The sequence below is a fragment of the Perca flavescens genome, chromosome 19 (genome assembly GCF_004354835.1).
Source record: "Perca flavescens isolate YP-PL-M2 chromosome 19, PFLA_1.0, whole genome shotgun sequence".
In the NCBI taxonomy this organism is placed as follows: Eukaryota; Metazoa; Chordata; class Actinopteri; order Perciformes; family Percidae; genus Perca; species Perca flavescens.
The window spans coordinates 29,894,301-29,912,416 of NC_041349.1; the positions used below are offsets into that span (position 1 = coordinate 29,894,301).

The window sequence follows — 18,116 nt, forward strand, 5'->3', positions numbered from 1 at the left end:
AAGGCTTTAGGCCGCCCTACACATTATTGTAGGCCCAGTTTGTTTTTTTACAAAATATGTAGTAAAGGGTGCCCTACTTTATTAGTTACTACTACACTTATCACTGTTATCACTGTATTTACAGACCACACACACACACACACACACACACACACACACACACACACACACACACACACACACACACACACACACACACACACACACACACACACACACACACACACACACTCCCATTGGTACACATGTACTGAATTATAATAGAACAAAATGTTGCTTTCATGATGCCTACAAATGACCCATGAACCCATGAACATTTAAAGTAAGCTGTTTAACTTTTGAAAGAATTGAAAAGTTGAATTCATAAGCACAACCTTGCTAAATTCAGTCAAATCAGGGATTTTACTGCTACATCTTAACTTGGTCTGTTATGACCAGTATCTTATAGTGGCTAATGTTAGGAAACTTAAGGTACATATTGTTTTGTTACTGACATGATTGACTATTGTTGCCAGAGTTTTCCACTGACTTCAACTAATAGAATTATTATTTTTCTTGACTATCACAAACAATGTGAGAGAGTGAGAGAGAGAGTTATGTATGAATGAGGCCTTAAAACAGGGCTAACCATAACCAGACTGAAGGCCAACACTCACAAAAGCTACGCTAACCACAAGTGTGGTTGGTTGGGAAATGCACTCAATTTTGCACAAATGACTACATGTGTGAACCATTGAGAAGCTGCATGGGCAATAGTTCAACTCTGGCCCTGCCAAAACTGAAGTCAGGAAAAGTTGGAAAAAGTCCCCGATTATAAGAAAATCTATGCAGCGTGTCCATATTTGTTCCTCTAAGGATTATAGTTATGTTACACTAGACAGCATTCATTGGGACAAAACATTCCTGGCTGTGCTGTTTTTGCATTGCACTCCAAATAAAAAGGTCACCTGTCAATCAAAAGGCCCCGCTTTCATGTAAACAGACCGTATATGTCAACAAAAGAGTAATTACTATAGTTGTGGTAACCCTAACCCATGGTTATTCCGCTCTTTGTTGATCTACCTTTCGGATTGTCTGCGTGCAGGTGTGTCTCCTCCATATCTTCCAAAAATGGAAGATGAGAGCGACAATAGTTTTTCATATACTTTCACTTTCACATGGACCACCATTACACTGTTTAGCATTATATTTCTTGTTTTACTGACTAATACATAACAGGACAAAGGCTTATCAAGGTTTGTGGAACCAGATTATGATGCTAACATGTGCAAATAGAGTAGTATACAGTACAGTATAACAGGGCTACTGCAAAACCCTGTTCATGACTGTTTGAGATAATAGAGGTAAACACACAACCATTATTATATGAGTTACTGCACAATCAGAGGCGTTGCAGGGTGGGTGCGATACCTTGTGCAAATTTGATATGCAAGATCCTGATTATGCGTGCACATAAAGCCTGGCTGCAATGAACTGAAAAGATAGTTGGCGGCTTGTCTGTCGTTACGCTTCTCAAACTTAGTGCCCTGTTTATTCTGTTCCTCTTCTTCTGCTTAAAGTTGGAGTTGACTGGACACAGTGACAGTGTCCTATCAATGCTAAAGTATTCTTACTAGAGAAGGGAAAGAGCAATGTCTTATTGATTGGTATATATTCTATAACTTTTCATCACAGTAAACTGCCGGAATGGTACAAAAAGTAGGTTAAATTATCACAAGCTGCCCAAAAACCTTTTTCCTGCCCAATCAAATACAAAGTAGACCAATTGGGCAGAAAACCACCCAATCACCCATCTGGTGTGGCACCTAAAGCAGCATTACACACAGCCAAAACAGCACTCCACACACACACACACACACACACACACACACACCTTAAAGGCTTGATTATACTCTCGAACAGACGCGTACACGGACAGCTGCGAACTCCACGGACACACGGGTTGAATCTAATCACCCTTATTGATAGCTCCTCAACTCCTCGGCTGAACCCAAAGTTGTTCTGTCCCTTCTCGCCATTACAAAGCTCTTATTTCTGCACAGAGGACCGAGGAGCGAGCATCGAGCTGAAGGAGTTGCTAACTCTGCCTGAACAGCTGACGTATTCATGCAACGCTTCAGAGGAAAGGAGGTCTCATCACGCTAAAAATACATTTGCTCATTTCCTCTCTCCTCTCATGATTTCTCATGATGAGTGAGGCAAGTGGAGAACTCGAGGAGGCTATTTAAGCAACATGAGATGCAACGATGGTAGTTCCGTTTACTATCAGTTTGGAGGACAACTTCCACACATGCACAGTAGGTCACTATGGTACCACTTTTAATAACGTGGTCACAAAAAATTGGTGGTACGGGGACGTCCGCACAGAGCCTATGCATACACATCATGGATAGATTAGAAGAACTGGATACAGCGTTTCAGGTGGAGCCCCGTTCATTCTTAGGAGAGCTAAAACCGCGTATAAAAGGACTCAGATGATCGGCCCTGCTTTTGTGCGGCACATAGAGCAGGCCAGTGGCGCCGGCAGGATTCTATTTTATAGAAATCACGCCCGCTGAAGCGGTTTATTGCGCCAGAAATCAGCTGTTCTTACAATATTTAATGTGTGTGATAGTGTGCTCCTAGCGTACTTTTTATCATATCATAATAACGGGTTATGAATAACATGATTTCTCTGTGTGCCATGTAAACATCATATCCCGAATATGATTGGATAAGCCTCATAACCGCAATATTCATGTCCATTATGATTCAAAAAACATGCTAGCTCCGTCCATGGGTTTAGCGATAGGCTACTCAGTGTCCAGCAACCAGTTTATCTACAGATCCAGTCATAAAAATGAACATTGTGATTAATAGTGGATGGGTTGTTGGTGAAGCAACAAAAATTAGTACTGTGAACAGAGCAGAGAGCAGAACAGAGCTGCTGTCGGCTGCTGCACCTCTGCACATTTAAGCATTGTTGTCGTTAGATGCGTTGCACGTCTCAGAAAAAAAAATGTACGCGCAGGATTATGGCTGCCGGCGCCACTGGAGCAGGCGCACTATAGACTTCCACTGGCCAAACGGCTACTTGGGGTTTAGAGCTCCGCTAACTCGAATGGGGATTAAATGATTTAATCGTGCGGCTATTCTAGACTTTCCAAATGTTTGTATATATGAATGAATGGATCAAATTCTGATAGGGGAACGAGCCATTTTGTCGGGGGTTGAGACGCATAAAAAAATGTCTCTTTCACCATGTAAGTCGATGGGGAAAAGTCTTTTTGGCCCCTATATTTAATTTGCTTTAAAGCCTGCCGCACTTCCTGGGGGCCTGGTACACCATCTGATGACAATTACGTCATGTAGACCCTCGTACACTTGCTGACAAGCTGTATTATATATGCATATTATATAAGCATATATGCAATAAAAGAGAAGAAATCTCTGATGTGAAATAACCAAAACTGTTAAATTTTGGCATAAAATGCATGTTAAGAAATGGATTGAGAAAATAGGTTTTTGTTAACTGCATAAGTAAGTACGGCATAAGTAAGTACGGTTCAAAACCAAGTAAAAAGACTACAGACTGACGCAAACCACAAGTTATGAGAGTTGCCTAAAATCTTGTTCTTCATCTACAGGTTGAAGTCTTCAAGATTCTGCCTTGAATACCTTGTGTAAGTGGCAAATTAAATTCATTGGCCATTTAGATAAAGTGATGTCATCTCAGTTTTAGGATTAAAGACAAGACAGAGTTGAAAGATACATCACCTGCACCGGTGACCAGCTCCTTAGCTCGACTGTGGAGACAGAAAACAACTGTGTGAGACAGATATATGACCCCATTTCGAGAAGTTAGTAGCTTTTATCCATCTGTCCGCCACTTCAGAATCACGTACTGGGTTACTGCAACGCTTTCATGGAAATGGAATTTTAATATTATTCATAGGGGCCATCAGTGTTCCAGCAAGTGTCTCTTAGAAGAGATATGTGAGGCTACAGCAGCAGCCATAGGAAAAAGTGAGCTGTGTGATTGTGTGGTGACAGCTGTGAGTGATGGCAGAGTGACTTACTTCTCCAGGCTGGGGGAGCGGGTGAGGAGGTTGGCCGAGGATGCCGCCTTCTTGTCCAGACGTTTCCGCTGCCTCTCCGGATTTCCCAGTTTCTCACTGTTCCTACGAACCCTGAAACACCAGAGGACAGAAATCAGCTTTCCAGGAGTAAACCCTGTGTGTCCACACACTACAGTAAATCCCACACAGATGCATGCAGTCACCCCACCATTTATGAATACAACATGGTAGTTTATGAATAGAAACATGCATGTTGGTTAGCAATGTTTAAGATCTTTCAAATAATTTAATTCCCAACCTTCCATAGGGATTCATCCGTTTTTATAAATCTTGGGTCTTATTTTTCTTTAATAATAACGTTGTACCAAGTAGTTACTGTTGCTACGCTTGTCAAGCTCTCTAGTTTAGCCCTTTCAATGCTAATGGTGGCAGATTTACCATCAAAACTTTTGGTCCTTTTTCGGTAAAACAATTGTTGTAGACAAAAGCAGCTTCCTATTTCTAGCTTTTGCTGGGTAAAATTATGGCTGTCGTTTGCAGATTTCATAAGCTATAGCTAGCTTTGCTAATTAACAATAACTCCAGAAGTTAGTCTAAAACACGTAGGACTAACAGGACTGTCCAAGGCAAAAAGTTAGCAGGACAAGCTAATGTGTTTGGCAAACTTCCCCAAATCCATTACAGAGAAGGACAGAGCTTCTAACGTTACCCTAAACTGTGATATAGCATCCAAGACCAGTGTTAAACTATCCTCCCACATGTGGATGTTCTAGTCTGGCAAAGGGCTTTACCATCAGCTATAACCCCACAAAGTGTAGTTAGCTAATGATATGCTAACTCTTGGCCTTGGAAATAAGCACTACTACTGTAGGTATTAAGCTAGTTAGCCAGGCGAGCTAACGTAGAGACTTACTTTAGAGTGGAAAAACACAAGAGGAACACAAGCAGTCAGACAGGCTGTTAACAAGCCAAGAGCAGGAAGTAGATATGAACATTGTGATGGATGTTTACAACTGACAGTTTGGGTAGTAACTTCTAGTCACCTTCTTTTCTCTTCCAAACTAGTTTGGTGAACCTTGAGGTTTGTTTACAACCTGTCTGATTGTGTTTCTTACCCCGTCAAATTTATTTTTAGAAATGTCATCTTTTTTCCAGATCACAGCAATGGACTTGGTAAGCTTAAAGGAACATGCCGACTTATTGGGAATTTAGCTTATTCACCGTAACCCCCAGAGTTAGACAAGTCCATACATACCCTTCTCATCTCCGTGCGTGCTGTAATGCTGTCTGATGGCTCCAGCGGCATCAGGCCAGCACAGAACATGCAGGTGAATGGTTCCAGCAATCCTACTGCTCCGAATAAGTGACAAAATAACCCCAACATGTTCCTATTTACATGTTGTGATTTGTAGAGTCACAGTGTGTACAAAAAACAACGTAACATGAGACACAGCCGTCTTCTAACTGTAAACAAACCGGGAACTATATTCTCAGGCGGAAGAATATAGTACTTGGGCGGAGTGATATGCTCGCAGCAAGCCTGTCTGAGAATATAGTTCCCGGTTTGTTTACTGTTAGAAGACGGCTGTGTCTCATGTTACGTTGTTTTTTGTACACGCTGTGACTCTACAAATCACAACATGTAAATAGGAACATGTTGATGTTATTTTGTCACTTTTGTCACAATTGGGAGCAGTAGGCTAGTTGGAACCAGTTACCTGCAGGATCTGTGCTAGGCTAAGCTAATGCTGGAACCATCAGACAGCGTTACAGCACGCACAGAGATGAGAAGGGTATGTATCGACTTGTCTTACTCTGGGGGTTACGGTGAATAAGCTAAATTCCCAATAAGTCGGCGTGTTCCTTTAAAGGTCCCATGGCATGAAAATTTCACTTTATGAGGTTTTTTAACATTTATGTGTTGCCCCAGCCTGCCTATGGTCCCCAATTGGCTTGAAATGGTGATAGGTGTAAACCGAGCCCTGGGTATCCTGCTCTGCCTTTGAGAAAAGGAAAGCTCAGATGAGCTGTTCTGGAATCTTGTTTACCTCCCCTTTCTCTGCTTTGCCCGCCCAGAGAATTTGGCCAACCCATGGGAGAGAGACACAATGGCTTTCAAACGAGAAAAGTGGCAGTTGGTCAAGGCCACACCCCCACCCTCCACCTTGCCCCTCCCTCTCTCCTCCTCAATAACTACAGACACAGAAATGGCACATCCTAAGGAAAGCTCATTGTGGGACTGGCTCTAGTGGCTGTAATTCTGCACCAAGGCTGAATTTCGTGAAAGAGACTTCAGATACAGTATTAGGGGACCACTGAGGCCTATATAAAAGCATCCAAAGAGCACCATGTCATGGGACCTTTAATGTTATCATGACTGATAGAAGTGTTAAAAATTGTAAGTTGTAATAAAATGCAATTACCCTTTAACTCTTGGCTTATAACTAATGTAAGTCATTTTATTGGTCATCACCCCAAATCCTACTCCTAAACTGGCAACTTGTAAAGGAGGGGATTGGTGAGGGTCTCAAACTGAAGTTCAAATGAACAAGAATAAACCATAATAAATCTCTTATTGTATCTGAAGATTTCTTGCAACACACCCCCCTGTCCTGATGACATGCATTTGTACCAGTAGCCTCAGCAGGGGAAGTGTTGCGGGACTAAAAAAAAGCTTGGGCGTTTATCTACGTTACTGGCCTTGGATCGAGGAAGTGAAACTCAGCTGGCAAACCAGCCCCTCCTCCCTAATCTCTCTACTTCTAATTTTGAATTAAAAGTTAAATGAAGAGGTGCAGTAGGCTGAACACGGAGGCACAACTTTCCCAGTACCTCTAGTTTGCCATTGAGGGGCATAGCAGAGCTGAGCTGAGGGACTCGGGCACATGTTACCCATCACCAATGAAACCCTTTTCAAGCCACAACAAGGAAGTAGGACAAAAGAACACATGCATGCACAAGTAAACAAAAGCAGCAGTGCTCTGGCGCTGTGCTTTCTAATCACTGAAGGTGATCATTTGAGTTTCAGAGTGGAGAACAAATCACAACATGTAAGAGATCCTTGATTTGCTTGAGGAAGACAATGTTAAAAAGGTTAAAAAAAAAGGCAGAACTGCATTGAAAACAATCAAGATTTAAGGCAGGATGCGCGTTTCTGCAAAACCCAGTTGAATGGCAGATCCTTAGTGGCACTTTGTCAACTCTGCACATCTGCATCGTTTTACAGGACCATCAGCTTAAATGCTTTGTGGCTACAGTGAAGTTGCAACAGAGAGGACAAATCTGGAGGTTCTTTTGATGGATATTAACTCTGATGCTGTTTGGACAGATATGTCATTTCAACTATTTTCTGTCCTTGAAAGGTTACATCTGTACAGTCTTACAAACCCCCTGACCTTTCTAGTTCAGTCTAAGTGAATACATATTGTAACTATAGCCCTTTATTTACATTATGCTTCGTAAAATTGCCCTCACATCACATTTTCCACTTGGCTCAAATCACTGTGTGCCGTGAAGCTAATCTTGGATTTGTCACTCAGTGTGGAAGAGTGCGGCCATTGTGTTCCGCTACGGCTTTACGTTTCTCTCGCCCCCTGCTCAAACACATGGAGAGCAAGCACATGGAGGCTGGAGCGAACATGACGACAGAACATGTCACCCCCCCTCGGGTTTCCTGCTCTAACACTGTATAATCACACCCTGGCAACCTGACGCTGATGGTTTCATAAGAGGGATTGCAGCGCAACTGGGGTTTGCAGTCACACAAGTCAGAATCAAGAAAACTTTGATTCTTCCTTAAAAGCCATGCAATCAATCACGAGAAAGAAGATGATTATGAAGACAGCGGTGGTGAGGGGAAAGGTTGGCGAGATCACGCACAAAGGTTTCTTCTCTCCTTCCTGGATGGGGGTCAGGGGGCCAGAGCGGGGGCTGAGGTTCTGGTCCGAGGTTCTGACTGAGGCCGAGGCAGAGCCCAGCTCCTCTGGAGAACAGCTTCCATCCTGACAGTCGTCCCTCTGGAGGCCTCGGATCGTGGTGGGCTGAATGGGCTCCTCCACGGACGACGTCCAGCTCAGCTCCTTCTCCGGCTCCCCTCCTTCTTCATTTTCCTCATGCTCCTCATCCTCCTCTTCCAAGCCAGGGACACGGTGGAGCTTGGCCTGCGTCCCCTCAACCTCCGGCTTCCCTGGAGGGAGGGCGTCCTCCAGCTGTAGACTCAGGACCCGCCTTGGGAGAGGGGCCCTGTGCTGCCCAGTGTCCTGCCCTGGGAGGATGCGCTCTGTCTGGGTTGACCTGTCCAGTGTCGCTGGCCTGGGTCTCAAATTCACGGACACTGGACTTTCTGTGTGGCCATTTGCATTGGTCAGAACGCTGTCTGACAGTTGGCTAGAGAGGTCAACATGGAAGAGTCATACAGGCAAATTACACATGAACTAGGGCTGGGCGATACGGAGAAAATCAGATTATAGAGCAAATACCTTGATATCGATATTGAGCGAAATGGTTGACATATGGTGCTTTCACAAAGTATTTTCACAATTAGATTTTAGATAAATAATCATCAGTAATGTGGATAAAAGTGACTAAGTGGGTAAAGGCACATAATAGAACAGCTAGAACAGTCTGGTAAGTTCAGAGAATTACATCACTTTACTGTAATGCAGCCTTTAAAACCAGGAAAAGACAACACTTTCCATATTACGACTTCCAAAATCTAACACGATATCTAGTCTCACATCACAATATCGATATATTGCTCATCCCTAACATGAACACAACCAGGCGTTCTCACAAGCATGCCTCTGATATCACAAGCAATATGGCTATACATCGGCCCTGCTGTCGTCTGAGCCCCGGGGGGTGTAGGTCCAGTACCTGGTAGCACGGTGGCAGATCCCATCGACGGCTGAGCTGGAGGACAGTTTCCTGCTGCTGGTGCAACCATCTGAGCAGCAGACTTGGTTCAGCACTCTGGCAGCGCCTGGGTTCACTGGGCGGGATGAAAGTTCATCATTATTTGATTGATGACTGTTGATTGTTATTTCTGAGTGATACTGCACTGGCACACTCAGTATGGCCAGTCGTTTCTCAGTAAACAAATTCCAGTGTGCGTAGGACAGGTCCTATCATTTAGGTGCGTAGGATTTTCTTTTGAAATGTTTTGATAGATACACAAATTACAATACCATGACAATATTTTAATTGATACTCTAGTTTGTCAGTCACTTTTCACTCAGTACTGCTTTACACACTACAGGCACCATTCACCCCATTCATACACACATTCATACACTGGTGGCCGAGGCTGCCATACAAGGTGCCACCTGTTCATCAGATAATCATTCATGCATATTTGCACACCGATAGCGCAGCATCGGGAGCAATTTGTGGTTCAGTGTCTTGCCCAAGGACATGTAGACTGCAGGGGGCAGGGATCGAACCACTGACCTTCCAACATAGACGACCGCTCTACCTCCTGAGCCACAGGTGCCCATCAATCTGTCTTATTTGTGTCTCACTAAATCAGTTGTACACACTGTGCTGTCCATCTTCTTTCTGTGGACATGTTGTTACACTGTTGGTATGCACAAAAAACAGCATAATGCGCTGTTATAAACTGGCATTGCTAACAATGGCTAGCCTGGCTAGAGCTAATGAAAACAATGAAAATCCGACTTGTAAATGGAACACATTCAACTCGGGTGTGACGTCATTCCCAGCTTCGGCTTCTGTGTTCCAAGGTAAATGGAACGCACTATGAGTATCCCTTTCAATGGCAGAATCGCTAAGGGCTGAAATCTGACAAGCCCCCTCTGCTTTATGCAGTGATCGGTCAGGTGTCGGCAGGTTATGAACTTCTCTCTCAAGCTCTTTTTACACAACTACTTCCATAGAAAGTCATGTACACAATTGTACATGACTTTCTTTGCATATGTAATTGTCAAGTGTGTAAACACTGGACAATGTTCTACCATCTGATGTACTGTATATATACTGTATATAAAATGTTGAAGATCACCCACCTGCAATGAGCTGCTGTTTTAGTAATGGTAAGAGCTGATCATGGAGGCGGATCCTGCGCAGGGCATCAGCCAGTGAGGATTTCAGCAGCGTGATCTCATCCTCCTGCGCCTGCAGACGCACCTCCATCATAGAAGCTCGGTCTGGGAACTCAGCGCTGCTGTCTGCTGACGCGTCATCTATAAAGAGACCGGAGAGGTGTTTTATAGTGGCTCAGAAAAGCAGGACTTTTTGTAAGAAGCCTGGCTTGAAGGAGCCGAAAAAACTAACCAGGATTTATCGGTTTCATCAGATTATTTTAAAGCCTCATTTAGGAACTGGTCGTTTATGATTTCAAAGCGCAGATCCGGCACAGATCAGCATCAACACACAAATTAAAAATAAAATATGAAGAATAAAATATTACAGCAAAAATCCACATAACCACCACCATAAGAATCCAAAGAGAAACCTTTTAGCAGCATGTTGTAGACCAGCGATGAGCTCAGACTTTAACACAACTTCTCTGTTTGTTCAGTTCGTTGGAGCGCTGTTTCTAATTATCTTGAGCCCAAATCACGTGAGTGGAGTAAATTTAATGTGAGGTGCATTTGTGTACTGGCTTACTCAACACTCCTGCGAAGAGCCAGTGAGGAAGGGAGTTAACAACACAGCAAATAGATCTGAATCAATACTGTAAAGTAGGGCTGCAACTAACGGTTATCTTCATTGTCGATTCATCTGCTGATTATTTTCTCGATTAATCAATTAGTTGTTTGGTCTCTTAAATGTCAGAAAACGGTGAAAAATGTGGATCACTGTTTCCCAAAGCCCAAGATGACGTCCTCAAATGTCTTGTTTTGTCCACAACTCAAAGATATTCAGTTTACTGTCCCAGAGGAGAGAAGAAACTAGAAATGAATATAACAAGCTGCATACAGAGAATTTGGACTTTTTTCTTCTTCTTCTTAGAAATAACTCAAATTGATTAATCAATTATCAAAATAGTTGGTGATTAATTTAGTAGTTGACAACTAATAGCTTAATCTCTGCAGCTCTTTTGTAAAGCACTTTATAATAAAAATAAAAACAGCATTAAACTTGATGGATCCTTTCATCGGCAACCAAAGTTGTATGGCGTAATGTACATAGGTACAGCTTAGTGTTATGGCGTACAGTATGCCGTAGTGTACATAGTGTAAAGATTAGTGTATGGCGTAGTATATGGCATAGTGTACATAGTGTACCGCTTAGTGTATGGCGTAGTGTACATAGTGTAAAGCTTAGTGTATGGTGTAGTGTAAATAGTTTACAGCTTAGTGTATGGCGTAGTGTACATAGTGTAACGCTTAGTGTATGGTGTAGTGTACATAGTGTAAAGCTTAGTGTATGGTGTAGTGTACATAGTGTACAGCTTAGTGTATGGTGTAGTGTACATAGTGTACAGCTTAGTGTATGGCATAGTGTACAGCTTAGTGTATAGTGTAGTGTACATAGTGTACAGCTTAGTGCATGGTGTAGTGAACGCTGTTGTTTTAAGGGCTAACTTTTTTTTAAATCTGGGTTGAGTGAATACATTTTTTTTGCTTGCTATTGACGGTAGCTTGGCTATATAACAAAGGGCTGGTTTGTGCAGGATGTCACGTGTCTTGCTAGTGATGATTCCTTCTGACCAATCAATGGTCTGCAATGTTTAACTCCACCTTTTTAGTATCAGCTCAGCCTGCTTGGAACCTCGACCGAGGTGGTACCAGGTACCAGGCACCATACACAACTTTTGCTAATGGAAAACCAAAAAAAAGAGTCGAGGTGAATAGAGCCATATCATGCAGTGGAAATGTGGCATGAGTACAATTCTTTGTTTTTCTCTTTGGATGAGAGTATGAAATCAACCAATTGTAGCTTACACTAAAGGACACCAGCAACCTTTCTAATACACACTAACCTTTGCAAACTGAAATATCTTTTTCCATTACTCTCCGGATGTTGGCGGTGGACGATGGAAACACAATTACACTGCAGTTTTTCCCCTATGTTTTGAAGGATTGTGTAAAATTCGTCTAACATCTGGATGGAAATAGAAACGGAAACGGGACCTGAATACATACTAACAGTTCAGTAATAGATGACTAAAAGTCACTCCAGTGTCATTCCTGTGTGTGCGTAGTGTGTGTGACGTATTTCTGCATTGTGAGAACATTACTGCAGGTCCCCCACTACTTCCAAGGACTGTCTGGAGGTTAAAATTTGGTTTGAGCAGTTTTGACAGCTCTTATGTGTATTGGATTGATCAGATGAGATGAAAAATGAATGGAGCCTTGTGTGTGCCTCTTATTCTTGTTTTTATTCAACTTTATATTGTATTATTGGGCCACTGGAGTACGCTCTGTTGCTCATTGGTTAGATGACACCCAGTCGCCATATGATGGTCTAGAGATGGAACGTGAGGACTGTCTGCCATGTTCTATTAGGGCAGTTATATTGTCACCTGTGCCACTCAACAAAACACTCTTTAAGCATAATCCTATCATTTGCAACATAATAAGGATATGGAAACAACTTTGAAAGCATTTCAAGCTCAGTGTGTTGCCATTTTTGCTACCTATTGCAGCAAATCCCTCCTTTACCCCCTCCACTTTGGATGGGACCTTTAATATCTGGAAGCCAATGGGGATTGGAAATGTTGACGACCTATATGCGGGAGGGATGTTCGCATCTTTCCAGTAACTTCAGGAGAAACATAACCTGCCTAAGAATATTTTTTTCAGATATCTTCAAATTAGAGACTATGCCAGAGCTCATCTTCCCAATGTCGACAATGCAAAGCCAGATAAGTCAGAGACCTACATACAACTGTTTGCTAAGTCACGCTACATCATTTCTCAAATATATGAGACTTTACAAGGCATGTGCCTACCAGATATGGTCCGTTTAAAAGAAGAATGGGAAAAGGAACTAGGTGTCTCAATACTACCAAATGTTTGGGAGGAGAATTTTGACTATATCCTTGACTCCATTAATGCTCGACATTGCATAATACAGTTTAAAATTCTTCACAGACTTCACTATTCTAAAGCAAAATTGCATTAAATAGTCCCACCTCTCTGTGAGAAATGTGAATGCATGGTCGCTACCTTACTTCATAGCTACGCTCTATGTCCCAAAGTGCAAGAGTTCTGGTGCGACATATTTCATTTTCTCTCTATGATCTTGGAGGTCCAGATAGAGCCTGACCCTATTTTAATAGTTCTGGGTATATCTGAGGAGTTAAGGAAGTTAAGAGTAGCACAACAGCGTCTTCTGGCATATTGTGTTATAATCGCAAAAAAACATATCTTACTTTTTTTGGAAAAAGAAAGAGGTGCCCTGCTTCAAGCACTGGCTGACAGAACTGACCGATACTCCACACATGGAGAGAATCAGATTTATTCTGAAGGACAAGCTTAGGGACTTTGAGAAAGTTTGGCTTCCCTTGGACTCTTATCTTGACAGAGAAGGCCTTTAAGACATGAGTAAGAATACACTCCTAGGGTGGGAGGGGTGATAGGAGTTAAAGGGAGGGGGTGGTAAGCTATGTCGGGTTTTTATTTTTATATATATTTATAATTTGTTTAATGTCTGTCACTGTTTCGGTTACTATTTGTATGATGTCTGTTAGCCTACTGTTTTTTGTTGTTATGATTATTCTTAAAGAAACATGTAAATGCCATGCAAACTTCTTAGTTAATGAAAATGTTTCATAATAAACATATTTGAAACAAACAGGTTAAGGTTAGGGAATGACTTTTGTCAGTGAAGGTCCTCACAAGTACTGTATAGAAAGATAAACATGAGTGTGTTTTCTGGCCTGCTTTCCACTTTGAGAGGGGAGTACAGCTGCTTGGAGCATTGTACTCAAACAGAGGAGTGTCCAGAGCCTCTCAAAGACCCTATTGTTTGTTGAGTTGCGCTACAGTTTCGGTGTGTATGCGAGTGTGTGGAATGCCTCCTTGTCTTCTTGTGTCAAAGGATGGAACAGCGAGCATCAGGAGAATATTTTCCCGCTCCAGCTCAACTCAGCTGTGTTGGAAATCCTCATGACTCAGCCACTCAATTCTTACTCAGCCATTTCAAGTTTTAGTGTTGCCCTGCGGTCCAACAAAGCACAAGCATTAATTGACCAAGAAGTTCCAAGGAAATAGTTTTCCCTTTCAGTAATAAGTAGGTAAGAGGTCCTCAGACACCAATCCTTTAAAGCCTGGTCAACTCAATTTTAGCAAATGCTAACGGTCAAGATCCACAACTTGGAATTACACAGTGCCAGTAATTGTCATCTAAGCAATCTGACTAAAACTGATTCAGTGGGTCATACAGCGTAATATCTATTTTGATGAGTTAACATTTGCCACCAACAGCTACTGGTCATACCAGAAGTAAGGCTGTAGCAGCAAAAAGTGTATTGAATAGGGTTGGGTATCATTTGGGTTTGTTTCGATACCAGTCCTAAAACAATACTTTTAAAACGGTGCCAGTGCCTAAACGGTGCCTAAACCGCTACTTTAATAACAGCACAAAACAACAGTTGGCAACATTAAAGGCTATGTGGTCAAATTTAAAAAATTTATTTAAAATGTAACATTAATAACTTATTTATTTTGCCAGTCAATTTCTGTTAAACAACAAAAAGAAGAACCAATTAGATGTCTGAATGGTACTTTACAACAATAGCTTGAGTTTCTCTAGGTGCACCTGAATGCATCGTTGTTGTTTCTCCAACATCTCCGACTGCGACAGTGGCCATGGTGTCTAGAAAAGTGCAGCGAGTCTCCTCTGAGTCTTTAGCTGCAGAATGTTGTACATTCCAGTGTTGGGATCTTTTCCAGTGAAATACAGCCACAGTTTAGACCAGGGGTCGGCAACCTTTTTGATATGAAGTGCCCTTTTCAAAATTTCTTGTTTATTAGTGTGCCATGTGAACATTAAGTTTAATTATGACATCACATCAAAATTTAATATCCAGGGAATCTGTAATTTTATTCCATAGCAACATTTGATAACATTTATTTCTCATAATCAGGACCTTGTAATTATTATTATTGTATATTATTATTATGATAACATGATTTTAGTATGCAGCGTCCTGATTGGTGGAAAATGGGTTGACAAAAATATCACTGTCAAAGAGCCTGAAGCGAAAAGCTGACGTGGAAAAGCCCAGCTTTAATGATGAATGGACTGATAAGCAGGTCCTGTATGCTTCATTTTCAATGAAACGATGCTGTGGCAAAAATAATAATAACACAACAAGCATCATTATCAAGAATGAAGAACATAACGATTGCGTCATTCACATGCATATTAAGTAGCCACATGTATTTGTTTTGGTCTTATAATGAATCTATATTTACCGCTCCAGCGGAGAGGATGGTTTCTCCAGCCAGCTTAAGTTTATAAGAATTTGTCCAAATTTCAAGATTCCCGGCAAACTAAGATAAACAGACTACAAACCGACAGCTTTTCTTTTAGCTTGTTTTGTAAAAAATTAGAGCTGTCTTTGTGTAAAACACTTTCTACATGTTTATGCCGGTTTACACAGGTGAATGCATTGATAAGTATTGGCTTTTAACTCACGAAGGTTTAATTGTAGCCTCCTTACAGTAACGAGACTAGCGTTAGTTCATCTGCCCCAGCGGCCGTTGGTAATCCTCTTTGTATTGTTCCCAGTCAGAGATATGAGTCAATCAAACTATCGTAAATAACAGGTCGCGCAACTGTGAACGTTTTAATTTGGCATGCGGATGAGAGAGTGCTTCAGCATTTCAACCATGATTTCAACACATCAATAGCTCTCTTGCACACATATTGCCAGCGTGCCATTGGAGTTGTAGAGTTTATTGACATGCTTTAATTAATCGAAAGTCAAATATTTTTGATTGTATTATTGCATGTCTCACATAACCTTCTCACATACAATTTGGTCCACATAAAGCCCTAAAAACTTAGCAAAAAAGTTCTTTAGCCATCATAGAGTTTAGCAAGTCAAGCAAAACAAGGCCGTTCACAGGCCTGAATATGCAAACGCTCTGGTTGTGTGGGAATTTCTGAGTCTCAAAGTTGGCTAATCTGCCAAATTCTGTTTTGAGTGTTGCGTAATTGCAGTTTGAAAACAGTTTCCCCGTCTTTTTGGTTTGGTGGACACTAGGCAGACTGATATGCGGGCCAGATTTGGCCCGCGGGCCTTGAGTTTGACACGTGCTCTTTACAGTTTCACACAGACACAAAGGGCAACCTAGTCCTGACATCACGCTGAAGATGACCTGTACTTTGGTGTCCTCTTGGTCAAGACCAACGCAGATTTTTTTATTTCTTTTCCATCTAGATTACACACTGTCTTATTATAAACCCACCAAAAGGGTTCAGCACTAAGTCCTGGCCTGACAGTTACCATTACCACACAGGGACATGCCAAAGTTTATTCTGGTAACACAGAATGATGAGTCACTTAACAGCACTTGAAGGTTTTATAAGGTGGTCTGACCAGAAATGAGCTGACAAAGAATAAAATCATTAGGTGTGACTGGAACTGGACTTCATTTGTAATAAAATAAAAAAAGGGCCCAAGAGAAACAGTGGAAGGAGAAGACCACAACACAATGACATAACTCAAAACCATATCATAACATCCTAATGTTAGTCTGTATCACAAACAACAAGTTGCAACAGAAAAGGCTGGTGTGTTACTTTTTTTTTTGACAGACGTGGGAACGATTTGATCCTCATGCCACATTATCAGCTCTGACAGGCTGATATCATATCTGCATGTTTCCTTCATGCTCTAAATATGACTCATCTCTGCAAAACAAAGTCCTTCAACCATTTCCTAAGAAACAACTCAAACCCTGGTATGCACTTGGCAGGCATTCAATCTCTACTGTCTGTTTTTGATGTCAACTATCTTCCCATTGGTGTCTCAACCTGACACATCAATAGAAGTTAGGGGTAGGTCACACAACTAAAAACACCTGTAGAATACATTCTAGCCTAGAAATCTAGATGCTTGCGAGCTGGAAAAATCTAACTCTGGCGGTGGGCGGGCTCAAGGCGGTCTTTCGAGAGCAAAGAACAAAGAACGGCACTGATGTCATTCTTAAAAAAGGAAGCTGTGTCCAACTAGAACTAACATTTCATACATAAAACTACAGACACAAAAAATAAATATAAATGTCTCTTCCACACAGAGAATACAAAGCAGTCTTCCTTTTAGCATATATATATATATATATATATATATATATATATATATATATATATATATATATATATATATATATATATATATATATATATATATATATATATATATACACACACACACACACACACACACACACACTTGACCGGTAGTGTGTGTGTGTGTGTATGTGTGTGTGTGTGTGTATATGTATGTATATACACACACACACTACCGGTCAAACGTTTTAGAACACCCCAATTTTTGGGTTTTTTTATTGAACTTTTAGCAGTTCAAGTCCAATGAATAGCTTGAAATGGTACAAAGGTAAGTGGTGAACTGCTTGAGGTTAAAAAAAAAAGTAAGGTTACCCAAAACTGAAAAATAATGTACATTTCAGAATTTTACAAAAAGGCCTTTTTCAGGGAACAAGACATGGGTAAACAACGTAAAGCTGTTCTGCAGCAATGGAGGTTGATCAAGCTTTGAAAGTTGGTGCTACCAATTCCTACAGGTGTTCACACTGGTCTGGATTACTTACAACCCCCTCTGTTTGTATAAAAGTATTGTTGGAACACACTGTGGTACCGGACCCTCGTGAGTCATTATATGAACAGTATTGTACTGCAGAAAGTAGTGTGTTGCTATAAAAATGGCGGGAAAAAGGCAATTAACAATGGAAGAGAGACAGACCATCATAACACTTAAGAATGTTGGTCTTTCCTACAGAGAAATTGCGAAGAAAGTCAATGTGTCAGTGAGTACAGTATTCTTCACCATCAAAAGGCACTTAGAAACTGGGGGAAACTCTGACAGGAAGAGGTCTGGCAGACCCAAAGCCACAACAC

General features: G+C 41.5%; 1 protein-coding gene across 3 annotated transcripts in view; it reads right to left on the minus strand.

Annotated features, from left to right (window-relative positions):
• eml3 (EMAP like 3) overlaps positions 1-18,116 on the minus strand; it is a 62,766-nt gene that overhangs the window by 27,851 nt on the left and 16,799 nt on the right. Inside the window, exons 1-6 of one of the 3 annotated variants that reach the window (XM_028606185.1) lie at positions 10,082-10,140; positions 9,507-9,614; positions 8,934-9,048; positions 7,938-8,444; positions 4,059-4,169; positions 3,757-3,785 (exon numbers count right to left, since the gene is read on the minus strand). In XM_028606185.1, coding sequence (XP_028461986.1) covers positions 3,757-3,785; positions 4,059-4,169; positions 7,938-8,444; positions 8,934-9,048; positions 9,507-9,516 — 772 coding nt within the window. In that variant the 5' untranslated portion in view covers positions 9,517-9,614; positions 10,082-10,140. Of the gene's footprint in view, positions 1-3,756; positions 3,786-4,058; positions 4,170-7,937; positions 8,445-8,933; positions 9,049-9,506; positions 9,615-10,081; positions 10,259-18,116 lie in introns of those variants that run through there. The other 2 variants (XM_028606184.1, XM_028606186.1) reach the window with 2 other exon arrangements.